The sequence below is a fragment of the Panulirus ornatus genome, chromosome 29, assembly GCF_036320965.1.
Source record: "Panulirus ornatus isolate Po-2019 chromosome 29, ASM3632096v1, whole genome shotgun sequence".
Taxonomy (NCBI): Eukaryota; Metazoa; Arthropoda; class Malacostraca; order Decapoda; family Palinuridae; genus Panulirus; species Panulirus ornatus.
Window position 1 is genome coordinate 1,356,720 of NC_092252.1, and position 19,762 is coordinate 1,376,481.

Genomic DNA, 19,762 nt, shown 5'->3' on the forward strand with positions numbered 1-19,762 from the left:
ATAATGCGTAAGTTGTTGTGGAGAATGGCACTAATGCTATAATTCAACAGTTCTCAGAATGCGCTCAGGCATCGTGGTGATGGAAAAGGAAAGCATCATAATGAAAAAGGAGATAACCAGTCTTCGTTCCCTCTATCATGATGCTATGTCAAAGGTCCGCACCTTGGAGTCCCTGCTGCTTAATGCAGAGTCTGTAAATGAAAGCTTGCAGAGAAAATTTAATGATTACAACAATCTAGTTGATGAATGCAATGCTGTGGTAAGTGAGCATATTGCAGTGTCTAGAAATGCCATTTGATTTTCAAAGTTTTGTAGAGTATATTACTACCTCTAATGCTGAGTTATCAGTTTAATGACATATTTATTATGTCTTATGGATATTGTGCATATGTTTACATGTCATATGTGGTGGTCCTTTCATTATCAGTAGGTAAGTTCTGTAGGTATCTGTTCTTATGATAAGGATTAGGTGATTATGGTTTCATTGAAGATTTTAACATGGGATATCAGTCTGTTTAAGGAAATTAATCATCCAAGAAAAAAAAATATATATATATTTTATTTATTTTGCTTTGTTGCTGTCTCCCGCGTTTGCGAGGTAGCGCAAGGAAACAGACGAAAGAAATGGCCCAACCCACCCCCATACACATGTATATACACACACGTCCACACATGCAAATATACATACCTATACATCTCAATGTACACATATATATACACACACAGACACATACATATATACCCATGCACACAATTCACACTGTCTGCCTTTATTCATTCCCATCGCCACCTTGCCACACATGGAAGACCATCCCCCTCCCCCCTCATGTGTGCGAGGTAGCGCTAGGAAAAGACAACAAAGGCCTCATTCGTTCACACTCAGTCTCTAGCTGTCATGCAATAATGCCTGAAACCACAGTTCCCATTCCACATCCAGGCCCCACACAGCTTTCCATGGTTTACCCCAGATGCTTCACATTATTAGGTACAGTAGGGTTGAGGGTCAAGTCATTTGGGAGGTAAGTTTGAATGGAGAAAAACTGGAGGAAGTAAAGTGTTTTAGATATCTGGGAGTGGATCTGGCAGCAGATGGAACCATGGAAGCGGAAGTGGATCATAGGGTGGGGGAGGGGGCGAAAATTCTGGGAGCCTTGAAGAATGTGTGGAAGTCGAGAACATTATCTCGGAAAGCAAAAATGGGTATGTTTGAAGGAACAGTGGTTCCAACAATGTTGTATGGTTGCGAGGTGTGGGCTATGGATAGAGTTGTGCGCAGGAGGATGGAGGTGCTGGAAATGAGATGTTTGAGGACAATGTGTGGTGTGAGGTGGTTTGATCGAGTAAGTAACGTAAGGGTAAGAGAGATGTGTGGAAATAAAAAAAGCGTGGTTGAGAGAGCAGAAGAGGGTGTTTTGAAATGGTTTGGGCACATGGAGAGAATGAGTAAGGAAAGATTGACCAAGAGGATATATGTGTCGGAGGTGGAGGGAACGAGGAGAAGAGGGAGACCAAATTGGAGGTGGAAAGATGGAGTGAAAAAGATTTTGTGTGATCGGGGCCTGAACATGCAGGAGGGTGAAAGGAGGGCAAGGAATAGAGTGAATTGGAGCGATGTGGTATACCGGGGTTGACGTGCTGTCAGTGGATTGAATCAAGGCATGTGAAGCATCTGGGGTAAACCATGGAAAGCTGTGTAGGTATGTATATTTGCGTGTGTGGACGTATGTATATACATGTGTATGGGGGTGGGTTGGGCCATTTCTTTCGTCTGTTTCCTTGCGCTACCTTGCAAACGTGGGAGGCAGCGACAAAGCAAAAAAAAAAAAAAAAAATTATTTTGCTTTGTCGCTGTCTCCCACGTTAGCGAGGTAGCGCAAAGAAACAGACAAAAGAATGGCCCAACCCACCGATATACACATGTATATACATACACGTCCACACACGCAATATACATACCTATACATCTCAATGTACACATATATATACACACACAGACATATACATATATACACATGTACATAATTCATACTGTCTGCCCTTATTTATTCCCATCGCCACCCCACCACACATGGAATAACAACCCCCTCCCCCCCTCATGTGTGCAAGGTAGCGCTAGGAAAAGACAACAAAGGCTCGATTCATTCACACTCAGTGTCTAGCTGTCATGTAATAATGCACTGAAACCACAGCTCCCTTTCCACATCCAGGCCCCACAGAACTTTCCATGGTTTACCCCAGACGCTTCACATGCCCTGGTTCAATCTGTTGACAGCACGTCGACCCCGGTATACCACATCATTCCAATTCACTCTATTCCTTGCACACCTTTCACCCTCCTGCATGTTCAGGCCCCAATCACTCAAAATCTTTTTCACTCCATCTTTCCACCTCCAATTTGGTCTCCCACTTCTCATTCCCTCCACCTCTGACACATATATCCTCTTGGTCAATCTTTCCTCACTCATTCTCTCCACGTGACCAAACCATTTCAAAACACCCTCTTCTGCTCTCTCAACCACACTCTTTTTACTTCCACACATCTCTCTTACCCTTACATTACTTACTCGATCAAACCACCTCACACCACATATTGTCATTATATATCATTATATATATTATTATTATTATATATTATATAATATCATTATATATTATCATTATATATCTATATTTATACAATTTTGTTCATAACACACATTCATATTGATGAACAAATTACACAGAGTGCAAGAATTAAATAATATTATGGAACAATGAGCAGCCTGGTGTTGACATCTCATAAATACTCATCTAAAGCATCATGTATCACCACACATCTTGACATTATGTCAAAATACTTAATTGCCCATTTACTTTCATCAAAATAGAAATTATCAATTTCATAAAAATATGTTATCTTTCATTTTTTTTAAAGATTTTCTACTGTAAAAATATGTATATTTTTCTACTATTTATTGAATTCAATTTTTACCACCTCCATAAGGAGGAGGAATAGCCTACTGTTGGAGGTTACTCTCAAGGCTTATTTCCCCTACCTGTCACCTAAAGTTCCCCCTTCAACCTCACTCATGGGATTGGCTGAATATGTTTTATAAGGTAATCATTGTTGATGACTATAAATCTAGCTATGTATATGCTAATGGTCATCCCGCTCTTGCTGGTGATCACCTGCAATCAAGCACACAGTTTTTAACTTTTTTTCTATTTTTGTTGTTTATGGTACTTCATTTTTTCGTGAATACTGGGGAAAGTGAATCACCAGATAGTAGAGTCCAAGTGTAGAAAATACATTGTCCAGTTGGATTTATTTATTTGTTTATTTTCTTTTTACTTGATGTATGTCCACATTTGTTTTTCTGCATTTTTTACCATCATCAGCGCGAGGAGCGGGACATGGCCAAAGCACAAGGGCAAATCGAGAAGCAACGAATGAAAGCAAGGTTGAAGACCAAACTGGAGCAGGAGAAGGAGAAGCTAAAAAATGATATGAATACTAAACTAAGTCAACAAAAGGTAGGTTTAAACCCCAAAAATATAGGTATATTTGGAGTTCCTATTTATTTAGATTTTTGAGTTTGTTTTTTGGGCAACTGGTAAGTTTTCAGTGTATATAATGTTGGTTAGCATAATTTTCCCAGAATCCTGTGGATAAAGCTCTAGCTTTAATGAATTTTTGTATATTTAACATGGGTCATGAATATTTATGCCTATGGGCTGCAAGAAGGTCTAAAAGGTAAACAGCCATCACTCTGAAGACTTCCTGCTTAAAGATGACAGCATTTTTTCCCTGAGGTTGATAGCAAAAGCTAACCAGTCATGTGCATAATCACAGTTGTAATTATGTTTATCCCTCTGCTGATTTTTTCCCTCATGTTTGGTGTTATTATTCCTGCATAGCGAATCATCGTAGTGTGCAAAATAAATGATAGAGAATTGTTGGGTTATCGAATATTCACACTAGACTTAAGTTGTTGATATTTGTTTATGCAGAGCAACTTATGCACATGATCCATATCCTTTTACATAAAAATAGATAAAGTAGAAGGATAAGTATTAGACTTATATGATTTTAAGAATCATTATAATTGTTCTCATTTTGTCTCTTTGATAATCTAGAATAGCATTGTAGATTTAATGATCCCTTTGAATGTTATATTGGCTTTATATTTATTCAGATGATAAGAATATGACATGACAAACATCTTCATAGGTTGATAAATCCAAGTTATGTAAGCAGAGTTTAGACAGTAATAATCTTCTGAATAGATTTATTGATCTATATCTGAAGTTTATCATTTTTTAGCTATTGTCCACTGGACATAAGGCTGGTTCATTTAAGCCTTGTTGCACTGTTTCAAACTGCATTCCATGCTTTTACCTTTCCCAACCATGATTTCCCTTACTTTTCATTCATCTCCTCTTCCTTTTACTGTACTTATATATGCACAGTTCAGGTCATTTATTGTTTCTGCTTGCACAAAGCATATTTCATCTCCATTCCATCCTTCACAACCACAAAATTCCTTTCTGTTTTCCATACTTTAGTCACATATTCAGTTTTAACTGCACTCCCCTCCAATTCTTCATCCTGATTTTGGGAAATATCACTCCACAGCTTACAGTCTTCATTCATTTCTGTTATTACAAATTTGTTACACTCAGACATTTGTATTCATCAGTGCCAGCTTATCTTCAGTGCCCTCTTAGATATTTTGGCATCCTTCCTTTCATCATCCCAAAGCTCCTTGCTGTTGTGAACCTTTCCAGTTTTATACATTATCCCATATTCAGAATTAATTGGATACCTGGCTCAGTTTCGAGTATATATGAATTATACTAGCTTTTTTCTACTTACTTTCTGCCCCTTCTGTATAAATGAGATGATCTTGATTAGGGCACTCTTTTGCCCATGCCATTTCTGAAAAATCTTTAGCTGTACATGCAACTTGGCAGTGCAGGGATTAACCAATTATTAGCTAAGTAAATGTACAGCTTGATTGTTAGGTTGAATTCAGCATCATGTGTTTGGCAAGTGCTGAGTGACTGGTTACTAAGGGGTATATGACTGCTGTTTGGTAGCAGTGACTTACGTCAAGTGAAACCAGTGTGTCCTATTATCAAGGAGGTTTATCGATGGTATATTGCCATTTCATGAAGAAATCTCTTGCAGTTAGTTATTTTGTAATTAAAAGATGAATTTTTTTTAGTAAAAATGTTTAATAGTGTTGCTTGTAATGTCATAGGTTTTAAGTTAAAGTGTTTCATTATCAGATCATGTGCATTTGCGATTTCTGAGCTCAAAATATTCCAGACTTGTGTTTAACAACATTTGGAATTTTTCTGGTTTGTCTTTGTTTAGCAAGTTTCAGGGTATAGATGTTTATAATGAATTTGTATTGTATGTTAAAGAAAGAAAACTCATATTTGCAGTCCAAAATATATCAAACCCAAGTACGTGCTCTACAAGAAATCCTCTTAGATGGGAATGAAAATACGCCTACCAATTTTCCTCCTTCTTCTTCGGAAACTGACCTCTCCCAACTTCGACACAACACCAGAAGTCCAGTAAAGTCCTCCATTTCTGACCCAAAGCTGAACGCAAGCCAGGCTATCCATACATCAGATTTGCATGTAAGTAGATTGTTTATAGTGATTGGTCTTTTCTGTACATAATCTATTTTCTGTATGGGCTAAGCTCTTAAACTAATTAGAGCATGGTTGTGAGAGATACATTTTGGTATACGCAAGTAATGTATTGCGAGGTCTATTTCTAACCTGCATACAAATATATATCTCTTGCTAGAACTGATTACTAGTGTGGGAAAAATATACAAATTGAATTTACTTATTATTACTTTTTTATATTTGATCACCGCTTCCTGCATTAGCAAGGTAGCACCAGGAACTGACAAAGAATGGCCATGTCTGCTCATATTCATTCTCTAGCTGTTGTGTGTAATTCATTGAAATCATAGCTTCTTACTTACAACCAAGCCCCACAGACCTTTCCATGGTTTTCCAGGACTCTTCACATATCCTAGTTCAGTCCATTGAGAGCACATTGACCCCTGTATACCACATTGTTCCAGTTCACTCTATCCCATGCACACCTGTCACCCTATTGCATGTTCAGGCCCTGATCACTGAAAATCTTTTCTCTCTATCCTTCCATCTCCAATTTGGTGTCCCTGTTCTTCCACTACTGACACGTATATCCTCTTTGTCAACCTTTTCTCACTCATTCTCTGTATGTGTCCAAACCTGTCACCCTATTGCATGTTCAGGCCCTCATCACTCAAAACCTTTCCTTTCCATCCTTCCATCTCCAGTTTGGTGTCCATGTTCTTCCTTCCATTACTGACGCATATATCCTCTTTGTCAACCTTTTCTCACTCGTTCTCTGTATATGTCCAAACCATTTCAGCACACCCTTTTCAGCTCTTGTAACCACACTCTTTATATTACCACACCTTTATTTTACCCTTTCATTTTTTATTTTTCATAATATATAATGTTTCATTATTATTATTATCATTCCTGGGGATAGGGGAGAAAGAATACTAGCCACATATTCCCTGGGTATTAGTGAAGGTGACTAAGATGGGTAGGAGTAGGTAGTTGGAAAGCCTCCCTTCCTGTTTTATTCTCCAAAAGAAAGAAAAGCAAGGACCCAAGTGAGGAATTTTCCCTTCGAGGTTGTCATCTGTTTTTGACGCTACTTCTCTCGTTTGAGAGATGGTGAGCATGTACAAAAAATATATTATCATTATCATTACTACTATGACCCCATTTCTAGAGGTTCCTGCAGCTTCAAAGACATGCTTTAATCAATAGCAGGGGAAAAATGGACTCCTTGGTAATGAATAGTTCTCTGACAAGATTGTACTCCAGTGATGCAACTTCACTGAAGATGATTTTTCACTTATGGTATAACCACAAGTAGGCAGAATCCAACAACACCTGAAAGCAGAGATGTACTTATATGAGCTGGGAAAATAACTTAAATTTTAAGGGCATACATTATCTTGAACTACTAACAACATGCATATGAAACAGTGGGAAGACTTGTGATAAGGAGTTGGATGAATTTCTCCAAAGCTTACTAAATCAGTCAGGTTGCACAACATATCTAGGAATAAGACCTTCACCATCAGACAGCCTGGTCAATCAGGGTTTCATTAAGGAAGCATAATTGCAGATTGTCCTGTGGGAGAAGGTGACTGCCCCAGAAACCTAGAAAAAGTATTGAAAACAGTGATTTATGAAGCAACCAGCTTTCACACGTACTGAATCTCTGAACTTCCTCATTCACTGTTAGTCTTGGTGCATTTTCATCTTTTTATTTTCCTCTCCATGATTAAGAACAGGGATAAGAAATGTGCTTTAAATTACTGCCCTGTTTGTCTCATGCTAGTTCTGGGGTTTCTAGAAGATTACAACTTAATAACATACAGTCAGCATGGTTGCCACAATGAAAGATCATGTCTAATAAACTGAGTAGAATTTTTTAGTGTTAACAGAAGACCACCGAGATTCAGAAGTACTGCAGCTTCAGACGTATTATTCATAGATTGTCAAGAGTAATTCAGTCAAGTACTACATGAGTGACTACTATATGATTAAAAATGGTATGGCATAGTAATCACTCATTTTGGGTACAGTGTGCTGCCTTGATTTAACGCCATTGAAAAGCATTATTTATTTACACTTCATACTTTTTGTGTGTATGCTTTATCATGGAGCATACTCTTCCAGCAGGCAGAAAAGCTTCACCAGCCACATATAAAACTAGCAAGATGTCAGACAGGAAGGCATACAGTTTTGCAATACTGTCTCAGTAACCATGTCAGTAGTGACCTGCACATCTCAGGCCTCAACATGCACAGCTTGCTGTTATTGTAGATGAATACTGTATGCATTTACATGCAGTAATTTATTTGTGGAAATCTATACTGTATCTATGTTTTGTATCAATTCATTTAGTTGCTCTTTAGTGTTCATTTATTTGTACATTTGTCTGTGTTCTGCTTGGATTTATGAAGTTATTTTGTTTTTAGTGGTTACTTTAGTCAGGTTAAGGTGACTGAAAATTACCACCCTGGAGCACATCCTCAATTGATGTTATGCTCATGGAAAAATGTTTTTGGTCTTATGCTTTTTCAGTTTTGTGTTATCTGTATTTTTGATTTAGGAATCTATTCATGGATTGAAGACTGGCTCACCAAAAGAAAGAGATGTATGGAATGAAATAGTGAAGCTTCCAGGTGGATGAAAGTGACAAGTAGGGTGTCAGAGTGTTTTCTTCCTGGTCCCATTTTTATATAATCTTCACAAACAACTTCAAATTGGGCCTGAGATCCAGTATCTCAACATTTGTGAACCATGCATAACTGAGTATAGTGAGAAAGAATACCCACCACATATCTTCGCGTCATAAAAGTCAGCTGAGAGGAACGGGGCTAGAAATCCCTTCCCATATTACTTTTCAAATGAGGAACGGGAAGGAGTCAAGTGAGGGTTTTCTTCTCTCTAGGGTTCAGTCACCTGTTCCTGTTCCTGATGCATCCTTGCTTCAGGGATTACAGATGATATTGATTAGAGATATGAGATATCCTTGTAAATAACCCATTTGGCAAAAGTTTTTTTTCTTTATAATGCAGTTCCTCACATCTTAACAGAATTGATTGTGAAAAGAGATACCAATGTACATGAGTACCATAGAAATTATGTTGTTTACAAGAAAATGTTGTTCAGTTTTTCCTTTTTTTTTTTTTTTTGTGTGTGTGTGTGTGTGTGTGTGTGTGTGTGTGTGTGTGTGTGTGTGTGTGTAGGCTGCAGACTCACTGAAGACTATTGAGATAAGGCAATTAGCTGAAATGTGAAGTGGGTTTCCACGGTAGATCATTCACTTCTAACCAGTTACTTAATGTTTTCAAGATAGACTATAGTTAGTAAAATAAATAGTTCATCAGTCTTTATGGGCATTCTCAACTTGTTTAAAGGATATGATGTGATTTTTCTTGTAGGAGAAAAGTTTTCTTTTAAGTTCTTTTCAGACATTCAGACTTATCATGTAGTTTCTGTTAAATAAATGAGATTCACATAACAGTATTCAGGTTTGTTGATTTAGTTTTAAGTAACATTACTTAAAAGCATTTGATAGTAAATGATACTTCTGATTTTTGTTTAATAAAGTATTTTGATTCATAAAGCAAATAGAATGTCTGATTGGATGTAAAATTTTTGTTACCAAACTAAACTAATACTTCCCATCTGACAAGTGAATGATCATACAGGTTCGAAGGAGATTCTCTGGTTCTAATAGATTAACAGCTGCAGCATGTCCCTTTAGCCCTGCTCAGTCGATCAGTCCCCTTGCTATTGCTCTCTATAAAATCTGTAGTTCCTAAGCTGTCTTTTGACTTATGTGTGTTTTGACTGTTGTATTCTGGTTGCATTTATGTGATGGTCTCCTTGTTGTCTGCTTGCTGTAAAGCCCTGGCTGAGAAATGACCTGATGATCAGTTTTTATTATTTCACAAGGTGTGATTGGCTGGTTAATGGCAAACAGTTTACTTGGGGATGTTGAATATTTTGGTAAACGTTGTCTGGATTACCATTTTATGTATGGTTGTTTAGATCAGACAGTTTGATCATCTTTTATTTTTTATTGTCTTTTGGTGAGGTACAGAAAATAGTCTATTGTTAACATTACCGCTTTTGTTGTCTTAAATGCTGAAGTTCTCATTGTCTTTGTTTCTTGACATTGAATTTCTTTGTGTAAAAAAAAGATACAATACTATGTAACTTCAAGACCTCATACACAACTTTATTTTTCATACAGTTTTCCAACAGTTTTCTGATATATTCTGCATATGTACTGAAAACATATTATATGTAATACAGGGTCCTGCTGTTGTGAACTTGCGGCACAGAAGGTCAAGATCCCAGGGTACAGATGTTTGGCTAGATCATCGGCCAGTACAGGTATGTTTTTTTTCTTTTTGCATTTTCTGTTGATATTCTATGCATTTTTTCTTCTGTCATATGAAGGTTGATCCCTGCAGAACCTCCCTCCAACATCCCAATTTTTGTCAAGAGGAAGTTCCATCACTGTTCTAATTGGAACTCCCTCAAAGGGGTGGCCATGGCAACAGTCTTCATAACTAAAGAACTCCAGTGCTGCTTCTTGCCTTTAGTGCCTTACCCTTAATAGGCCACTAGCAGAGGGCAAGTCTAGTGCAGTGTTTGCAGAGGCTCTTATCTAATATCCCTAATGACTACTTCTATCTAATGCTCCTACTTAATGTTTACACTTTAATCCTGCTTAAATGTACCTACCTACTACTTCTATCTACTGCTCCTACCATTTTGCTAAAAGGCAAGGCTAGCACATAGTGCTCACCGCAGGAAAATCTAGAGTTACGAAGAATGAGCTGCGTGAGTTAACTGGTGACAAGTGTTGCGTACAACAAGGAGAGATTGTATGTTTGTGGACAGAATACCAGTAGTCCACATGTTAGTGAGGCAGAAAGAAGAGATAGCTACTTGGGTCAGATGAGTGCAGCTTAACCACTTAAGTGCTGGTTTACTAAGCAGACGTCACTAACCCTCCTGATACCTAGGCGGGTAGTACTGGTTATATACCTCCCTGGTCATTGGCTGCTAACCAACTACTACCTATCTCACTTTCCCTCTTCTATAGATATTACTTTGGTTTTTGCTCCTGAGGGCTGGCAACTTGTGTGTCCACACCACTAGCTAGACCATGCAATACTCGGCAAGCTGCTGCATCACACGATTATTGTTTGGCCATCAGCAACTCAAGGGTGGGCCATTTTAATACCTGCTTCTTTACCTACACATCAAAGCTTTGATACTCTCTACTCTCTCATGTCTTTCCCAATAACTATTACCTGGCACATTTCAAAAGACAGGTTTTTCACTTTATCAAAAATTTGTATTTCCCTTGTCTTTTCTTTTCTTGTTTCATGATTCTTTATGTTTCAATTAAGGCCTGGCCTTAATGTTGCTTTTGTCCATGACTGGAGCCTTCAAGATATAAAAAAGTGTTATTTGTGACGAGGAGAGACCGTATGTTTGTAAAAAGAATACCAGCAATCCATGTGTGTGAGGCAGAAAAGAAAGACAGCTACCAGGGTCAAAGGAGTGCAGCTTAACAACTAATGGATAGATATAATGATTGGACTTGATTTATTCACTTGACTCTTATATATTTGCAGATTTTTTTGTGTGAAGTTAGTATGTGTAAATGAAAGAAGAGACAGTAACAACTTTAGACAGTGTATGAGGATTTTTGCTCATAGTGTTTGAGACAAATGATATCTATTAAGAAGTGGTACAATGATGGAATGGGTTAATCTAATTTGTTTAGGCTACTTACCCCTTATCATTACCTGGCCCTCCATTCCCAGTTTAATGGAGTGGATCAGGTGCAAGTATTACTCACACTCACCCTTAGCCTTCATTAATTTGGATGTGATGGGAGTTGATCTTTATGTTTTTAATCCCCGAACTTTGATATAATGAGATCTCAATAATGTACCTTCCATGTCAAAATGGCTGCAGGAGGTACCAACTGCAACAGTGCTTCAGCCATCCTTAGAGAGACGTAAATCAGTTACTCGTCTGCGTAGTGAAGATTTTGTAGATGGGCAAATCACAAATTATTGCTTGACAACTCAACAGCAGGATTCTGAGGGGGAACTTGAGACAAAATTGTACAAGGTAATAAGCATAATTGAAAACGTGCATGATGGTTTCATTCTCACCACTCTTTGTACTGATTAGACATCATATTATGTAAAGTATTTGGCTTTGCAGATATAGATTAATTGTATCATATCATTTTTGATGTAATTTTGGCATTTGTTTCATCCATATTACAGTTTCATGTACTGTCTTACATCTATGAATTATTACATAATCATGTGGTTGTCCTTATTTTTTCTATATTGCATGTGTCTTTAATTACATCACTTTTCATTGAATTGGCTGATGCCAAAAATAACTGATTGCTGTCTCTATGTTTAGTTTCCAAAGAATAAGCTAATCTGTACCATTCTCCTGATGTATTTTGAACTGAACTGTTGCAATTAATTTTCTTAACCCTTTTAGGATTGCCCCGATAATTGTGTGGTTTACAATATTAGGAATATTAAGAGTTGCCTCTGCCTGCCCTTTGTAATTCAAAGGTATGCTTTATTGGTGCACAGAGATACCTTATGTTACAAGCAACTATTATTAGGACTAGGAAAAAAAATATTCATATAACACAGTGGGGGTAACATGGCTTAATCAGGAGTCATTACATGAGTTTACATTGAGACAGACAACAGGAGGCCTGATTGGCCCATGACTGGGTTGTCTGGTAAAAAACAAATGGCTTTTAACTTGACAAGAAAATGTAATGAGCTGCTGCACATTAGCTCTCTACTGTCCCCGTTACTGCTGTCGTTTATGCAGTTTATTGCTGGTGTTTTTCTCAGAATATACCTGATTTTACAAAATATTTGTGTAAATGACTTTTGAAGGTATTTATAATCTTAGCATTCACTGCATCTGACAGTAACTTATTCCAGTGCTCAATACACCTGTAGGAAAAGAAGCTTTTTCCCATGTTTGTACTAAAACTTTGAGCTTTGAGTTTTATTCCATTAGTCCTGGTAACCATATTTTCTTGTATTTCAAAAAAAAGATTGATTTACGTAATGAACTTGTTCAGAATTTTGAACACTTAGATTAAGTCACCGTGGTCTACATTTTTTAAGGGAGAAGAGATCCAGTCGTTTTAGCCTTTTTGTATGCCAGATCTCTAAGGGATGGGGTCAGTTTTGTTGTGTGCCTTTAGCCATACTTGTATGAATCGCCTTATACCACTGTTATTTTAACTGGAAGATGTGTTTTATTGGTATTTGGAAATGCCTTATGTTACAGACAGCTACATATGATACTCATAAAGAAACCTAGTTTGTCAGTCTACCCATATAACACTGTGGGAATGAATGGGCCTGGTAAGTGTGTTATGTATCACCCACATCAATAGAGGCTAATTATAGATAGTCTTTTTTGGCACTTATTATGGTAATAATGATTACCCAGATGTTAAATTGTCTGGAAGTGTTTACCAGTAAGTAATCCATTGGTGGTGGCAGAAAAGAGACTTAGATGATAAAAGTCAACAAATGTTAACAAACACGTGATAAGTTGAGCACGTGTGATGTACACATTTAGTTGTCTGTCAACGATAGATATGGATAACTTACTGTTTATTACATGATGTTATTCTCTACTGGTAAGACTTAAATATTTTTTTTATTCTTTAATAAACCTCTGTAATGGTGCTTACCTTAAATTTTCTGATCTCCTTTCTATAAGGCTTAATTAAGATCAGGTGATGCTCATCAGCTAAAATTTTTTAAAAGAAATCCTATGTAATCAGCCAGTTACTGAAAGAAACTTCTGTTTCCTTACATAAGTAGATATTCATTACAGTTTCCTTCTGCACACCAACTCAGTATGTACTCTGATGACACTATATGTCCTTACCAGCTCAAAATTTACAACTTTAAGGACTTCTCATTATATGCATGAATGCTGTTTCTACTAATGATTGCTTTCTGCAGAATTTTTATTGGTTTTGATAACTGACTATTGCTTGACTCCTTTAGGGTGATGTGCTACCCACTGCAGGTGGAGGTTCACAGGTAGTGTTCCAAGATGTGGAAATCCTCAAGCAGCGTGATCCCCTTGCTGTATCCACTCGTAAGCGATCTTCAGATGACACTCCTAAAGTTGATGCTCTGACAGTCCAGGATCGCTGTTCTACAGGTATCCAAGGCTGTGTTACACCTCGACCATTTGTTCCAAATAAACGATCAAAGGTGTAACATGTTTTGTCCTTTCTGTCTTCACTGGTCTGAAGTTGAGATTTTCTGTAACTTTATCCAGTATGCTGTAATCCATTATCCTGCAGGATGGCACATGCAGAACCTTGTATTTGCATCTCTGTTCTTTCAGACAACTGTATTATCCATAGTTCCATCCTTCTGGTACTTCATCACTCTGCAGAAGCTAGATATTACCATTTGTCACTTTCCTTTTACCTTGCTTAAGTACATCTTTATTCTTTTAGCATATATAATTTGTTACTAACTTTTTCATATAATCTTTTGTTTCATATTTCCCTCATGCCTTGGTTTTTTTCTTCATACATTATCAGCTTTTCAACTTCCACATTTGATTTGATTATTATTCACCCATTTTTCTTCCACTCATCAAGAAAGGATGAAGTATTTCATTCTGCCAACTTCTCCCCATGGAAAATCACATAATTGCCACCCATAATCTTCCTTAGCATTTTATTATGTCCAGTAGAGATGATCCCTTCTGTATGTTATGCTTTTCATTCCTTTCCCAGTTTAGTTTTGTATGTTAGCTACTCAATCCCATATGCTAGGCTAAAGCAGTTGAACATACTGCATAAATCTGTTGTATACATTATGTAGTATTAAGGATGCTTCTGACACATTGCTTTAGATTAAAATACTGTGTAACCATTTTCTATGTATATATACCTTTTATATCTTTTGTATAGATATTTGTAATTTTATATAACATGAAAAGGATAAATCTGACATCTGTTAGTATTTTTTTTTTTTACTTTAGTAGAGCTAGAACAAAAGAATCTTTTTAAAAATGTTTTTGATGTTTTGAATAGCAAAAGTAACCATGGGTGAATTAATACAACAAATTAAGCAGCCAGATTTACTGATCATCATCCCTCATATGTTTTTCAGTTACAGTTGCTGTTTAGAAGCTATTTTGGGTAAGTCTGGTGTTTTGAAAGGAGAGAAAAGGTAGAGAGCAGTATAAAGTAGAAGAGCCATCGGGTCCCATAATAGGATAATGAACAGTAGAGGTGTATGTATGGAAGTGAAGAAAGAATTAAGTGACAGCATAGTCCACTCAAACCTGATCAATGCAGCCAAAAATGGACATGGAATGAGTCACAGAGTTCAGTAATCCAGGCTGTAGAAGTGAGTTATTTGAGATGAATGAGTGGTGTGATCAGATGGAATGAAGAAAGAAATGAGGTGTATAAGGGATATGACATGGTAGGGAATGCAAAGGGAATGAATTTTGGAGTGGTAGAGTACATTAAACAATACTTTGAGGTGATATGGGCATTTGGAAAGAATGGAAGATGTCAATTTTACAAGGAGATTGTATGACAGTAAGATTAAAGTGGTAGGTGAGAAGGCCACCTGTAGCCTGGGGAATCAGAGTGAAAGAGTACTGAAAAGAGAGAAATAATGGACAAACATGTGGAATGATGTATGCGAGGATGGCATTTAAGGATAGAGATAAGTGGAGACTCATTTCCTGTGGCTACCTTCTTGGTGGGAGTTCCCGGAGGAAATGGGCATCAGAGATATAGATAGATAGGTTGCTACTTATGAGTATTTCTTTTTTTCCAGTAATGCACTTTTATTGGATATAGATTGCTATTTTTACTGAAGCAGTTCATTCACACACCTTTTCAGTCTGAGTGGCATCTGGTCACAATCATGCACAAAAAAAATGTTTATATGCACACTTTGCAGATATGCCTACTCATGTATCCTCTCAAACCTTCATAGACACAAGTTTGCATAAATAGAAATGCTCATTTACACTCATGTATGCATTAGGCAAATAAGACGTGCATGTGCACATATACTCACTCACACTTGTGCACATACATGTATTATAAGTTCTTGTTTTAAAGATGGACATGGCCGAGATTGAAAATCACATTTTTTGAAAGTACCTGCAATAATATTGTCTCTGAATATATTCTTATTCTTAATGGTAATCAGTTTTTTATCATTATACTTCGTCGCTGTCTCCCGCGTTAGTGAGGTAGCGCAAGGAAACAGATGAAAGAATGGCCCAACCCACCCACACATACACACACACACACACATTTTTTTTTTTTTTTTTTTCAAACTATTCGCCATTTCCCGCGTTAGCGAGGTAGCGTTAAGAACAGAGGACTGGGCCTTTTTTGGAATATCCTCACCTGGCCCCCTCTGTTCCTTCTTTTGGAAAATTAAAAAAAAAAACGAGAGGGGAGGATTTCCAGCCCCCTGCTCCCTCCCCTTTTAGTCGCCTTCTACGACACGCAGGGAATACGTGGGAAGTATTCTTAATCCCCTATCCCCAGGGATAACACACACACACACACACATATATATATCAATGTCTTCTACTTCCTCCAACCATATATCCTCTTGGTCATCTTTCCTCCTCACCTCTCCATGCCCAACACATCTAACACTCTTCTGCTCTCTCACCTCTCTTCCACACATTCTCTACCCTACTTACTCATGATCAAACCACCTCACACCACACATTGTCCTCAAACATCTCATTCCAGCACCTCCATCTCCTGCGCACAACTCTATCCATAGCCCATGCCTCGCAACCATACAACATTGTTGGAACCACTATCTCTCAACATCCATTTTTGCTTTCCGAGATATCTTCTCGACTCCACACATCCTCAAGGCCCCCAGATATTTCGGCCCCTCCCCCCACCCTATATACCCCACTTCCCCTACCATGGTTCCATCCGCTGCCAATCCACTCCCAGATATCTAAAACACTTCACTTCCTCCAGTTTTTCTCCATTCAAACTCACCTCCCAATTGACTTGACCCTCAACCCTACTGTACCTAATAACCTTGCTCTTATATATATATATATATATATATATATATATATATATATATATATATATATTTTTTTTTTTTTTTTATTATACTTTGTCGCTGTCTCCCGCGTTTGCGAGGTAGCGCAAGGAAACAGACGAAAGAAATGGCCCAACCCCCCCCCCCCATACACATGTATATACATACGTCCACACACGCAAATATACATACCTACACAGCTTTCCATGGTTTACCCCAGACGCTTCACATGCCCTGCTTCAATCCACTGACAGCACGTCAACCCCGGTATACCACATCGCTCCAATTCACTCTATTCCTTGCCCTCCTTTCACCCTCCTGCATGCTCAGGCCCCGATCACACAAAATCTTTTTCACTCCATCTTTCCACCTCCAATTTGGTCTCCCTCTTCTTGTTCCCTCCACCTCCGACACATATATCCTCTTGGTCAATCTTTCCTCACTCATCCTCTCCATGTGCCCAAACCACTTCAAAACACCCTCTTCTGCTCTCTCAACCATGCTCTTTTTATTTCCACACATCTCTCTTACCCTTACGTTACTCACTCGATCAAACCACCTCACACCACACATTGTCCTCAAACATCTCATTTCCAGCACCTCCATCCTCCTGCGCACAACTCTATCCATAGCCCATGCCTCGCAACCATACAACATTGTTGGAACCACTATTCCTTCAAACATACCCATTTTTGCTTTCCGAGATAATGTTCTCGACTTCCACACATTCTTCAAGGCCCCCAGGATTTTCGGCCCCTCCCCCACCCTATGATCCACTTCCGCTTCCATGGTTCCATCCGCTGCCAGATCCACTCCCAGATATCTAAAACACTTCACTTCCTCCAGTTTTTCTCCATTCAAACTCACCTCCCAATTGACTTGACCCTCAACCCTACTGTACCTAATAACCTTGCTCTTATATATATATATATATATATATATATATATATATTTTTTTTTTTTTTTTTTTTTTTTTTTTTTTTTTTTTATACTTTGTCGCTGTCTCCCGCGTTTGCGAGGTAGCGCAAGGAAACAGACGAAAGAAATGGCCCAACCCCCCCCCCCCATACACATCTACATACACACGTCCACACACGCAAATATACATACCTACACAGCTTTCCATGGTTTACCCCAGACGCTTCACATGCCTTGATTCAATCCACTGACAGCACGTCAACCCCTGTATACCACATGGCTCCAATTCACTCTATTCCTTGCCCTCCTTTCACCCTCCTGCATGTTCAGGCCCCGATCACACAAAATCTTTTTCACTCCATCTTTCCACCTCCAATTTGGTCTCCCTCTTCTCCTCGTTCCCTCCACCTCCGACACATATATCCTCTTGGTCAATCTTTCCTCACTCATTCTCTCCATGTGCCCAAACCATTTCAAAACACCCTCTTCTGCTCTCTCAACCACGCTCTTTTTATTTCCACACATCTCTCTTACCCTTACGTTACTTACTCGATCAAACCACCTCACACCACACATTGTCCTCAAACATCTCATTTCCAGCACATCCATCCTCCTGCGCACATCTCTATCCATAGCCCACGCCTCGCAACCATACAACATTGTTGGAACCACTATTCCTTCAAACATACCCATTTTTGCTTTCCGAGATAATGTTCTCGACTTCCACACATTTTTCAAGGCTCCCAAAATTTTCGCCCCCTCCCCCACCCTATGATCCACTTCCGCTTCCATGGTTCCATCCGCTGCCAGATCCACTCCCAGATATCTAAAACACTTCACTTCCTCCAGTTTTTCTCCATTCAAACTCACCTCCCAATTGACTTGACCCTCACCCCTACTGTACCTAATAACCTTGCTCTTATTCCCATTTACTCTTAACTTTCTTCTTCCACACACTTTACCAAACTCAGTCACCAGCTTCTGCAGTTTCTCACATGAATCAGCCACCAGTGCTGTATCATCAGCGAACAACAACTGACTCACTTCCCAAGCTCTCTCATCCCCAACAGACTTCATACTTGCCCCTCTTTCCAGGACTCTTGCATTTACCTCCCTAACAACCCCATCCATAAACAAATTAAACAACCATGGAGACATCACACACCCCTGCCGCAAACCTACATTCACTGAGAACCAATCACTTTCCTCTCTTCCTACACGTACACATGCCTTACATCCTCGATAAAAACTTTTCACTGCTTCTAACAACTTGCCTCCCACACCATATATTCTTAATACCTTCCACAGAGCATCTCTATCAACTCTATCATATGCCTTCTCCAGATCCATAAATGCTACATACAAATCCATTTGCTTTTCTAAGTATTTCTCACATACATTCTTCAAAGCAAACACCTGATCCACACATCCTCTACCACTTCTGAAACCGCACTGCTCTTCCCCAATCTGATGCTCTGTACATGCCTTCACCCTCTCAATCAATACCCTCCCATATAATTTACCAGGAATACTCAACAAACTTATACCTCTGTAATTTGAGCACTCACTCTTATCCCCTTTGCCTTTGTACAATGGCACTATGCACGCATTCCGCCAATCCTCAGGCACCTCACCATGAGTCATACATACATTAAATAACCTTACCAACCAGTCAACAATACAGTCACCCCCTTTTTTAATAAATTCCACTGCAATACCATCCAAACCTGCTGCCTTGCCGGCTTTCATCTTCCGCAAAGCTTTTACTACCTCTTCTCTGTTTACCAAATCATTTTCCCTAACCCTCTCACTTTGCACACCACCTCGACCAAAACACCCTATATCTGCCACTCTGTCATCAGACACATTCAACAAACCTTCAAAATATATATATATATATATATATATATATATATATATATATATATATATACATCCACACCCGCACATATACCTACCTATACATTTCAACGTATACATATATATACATACACAGACATATATACACATGTACGTAATTCATACTTGCTGCCTTTATTCATTCCCGTCACCACCCAGCCACACATGAAATGACAACCCCCTCCCCCCGC

General features: G+C 38.4%; 1 protein-coding gene across 3 annotated transcripts in view; it reads left to right on the top strand.

Annotated features, from left to right (window-relative positions):
• Positions 1–16,006, top strand: part of pav (kinesin family member pavarotti) — a 40,207-nt gene extending 24,201 nt beyond the window's left edge. For 2 of the 3 annotated variants that reach the window (XM_071678951.1, XM_071678952.1), the window contains exons 12-17: positions 51–259; positions 3,379–3,513; positions 5,431–5,631; positions 9,907–9,987; positions 11,590–11,748; positions 13,692–16,006. In XM_071678951.1, the coding sequence (XP_071535052.1) occupies positions 51–259; positions 3,379–3,513; positions 5,431–5,631; positions 9,907–9,987; positions 11,590–11,748; positions 13,692–13,910 (1,004 nt within the window). In that variant the 3' untranslated portion in view covers positions 13,911–16,006. The remainder of the gene's footprint in view (positions 1–50; positions 260–3,378; positions 3,514–5,430; positions 5,632–9,906; positions 9,988–11,589; positions 11,749–13,691) is intronic. The other variant, XM_071678953.1, reaches the window with a different exon arrangement.
• Positions 16,007–19,762: the final 3,756 nt, after the last annotated feature.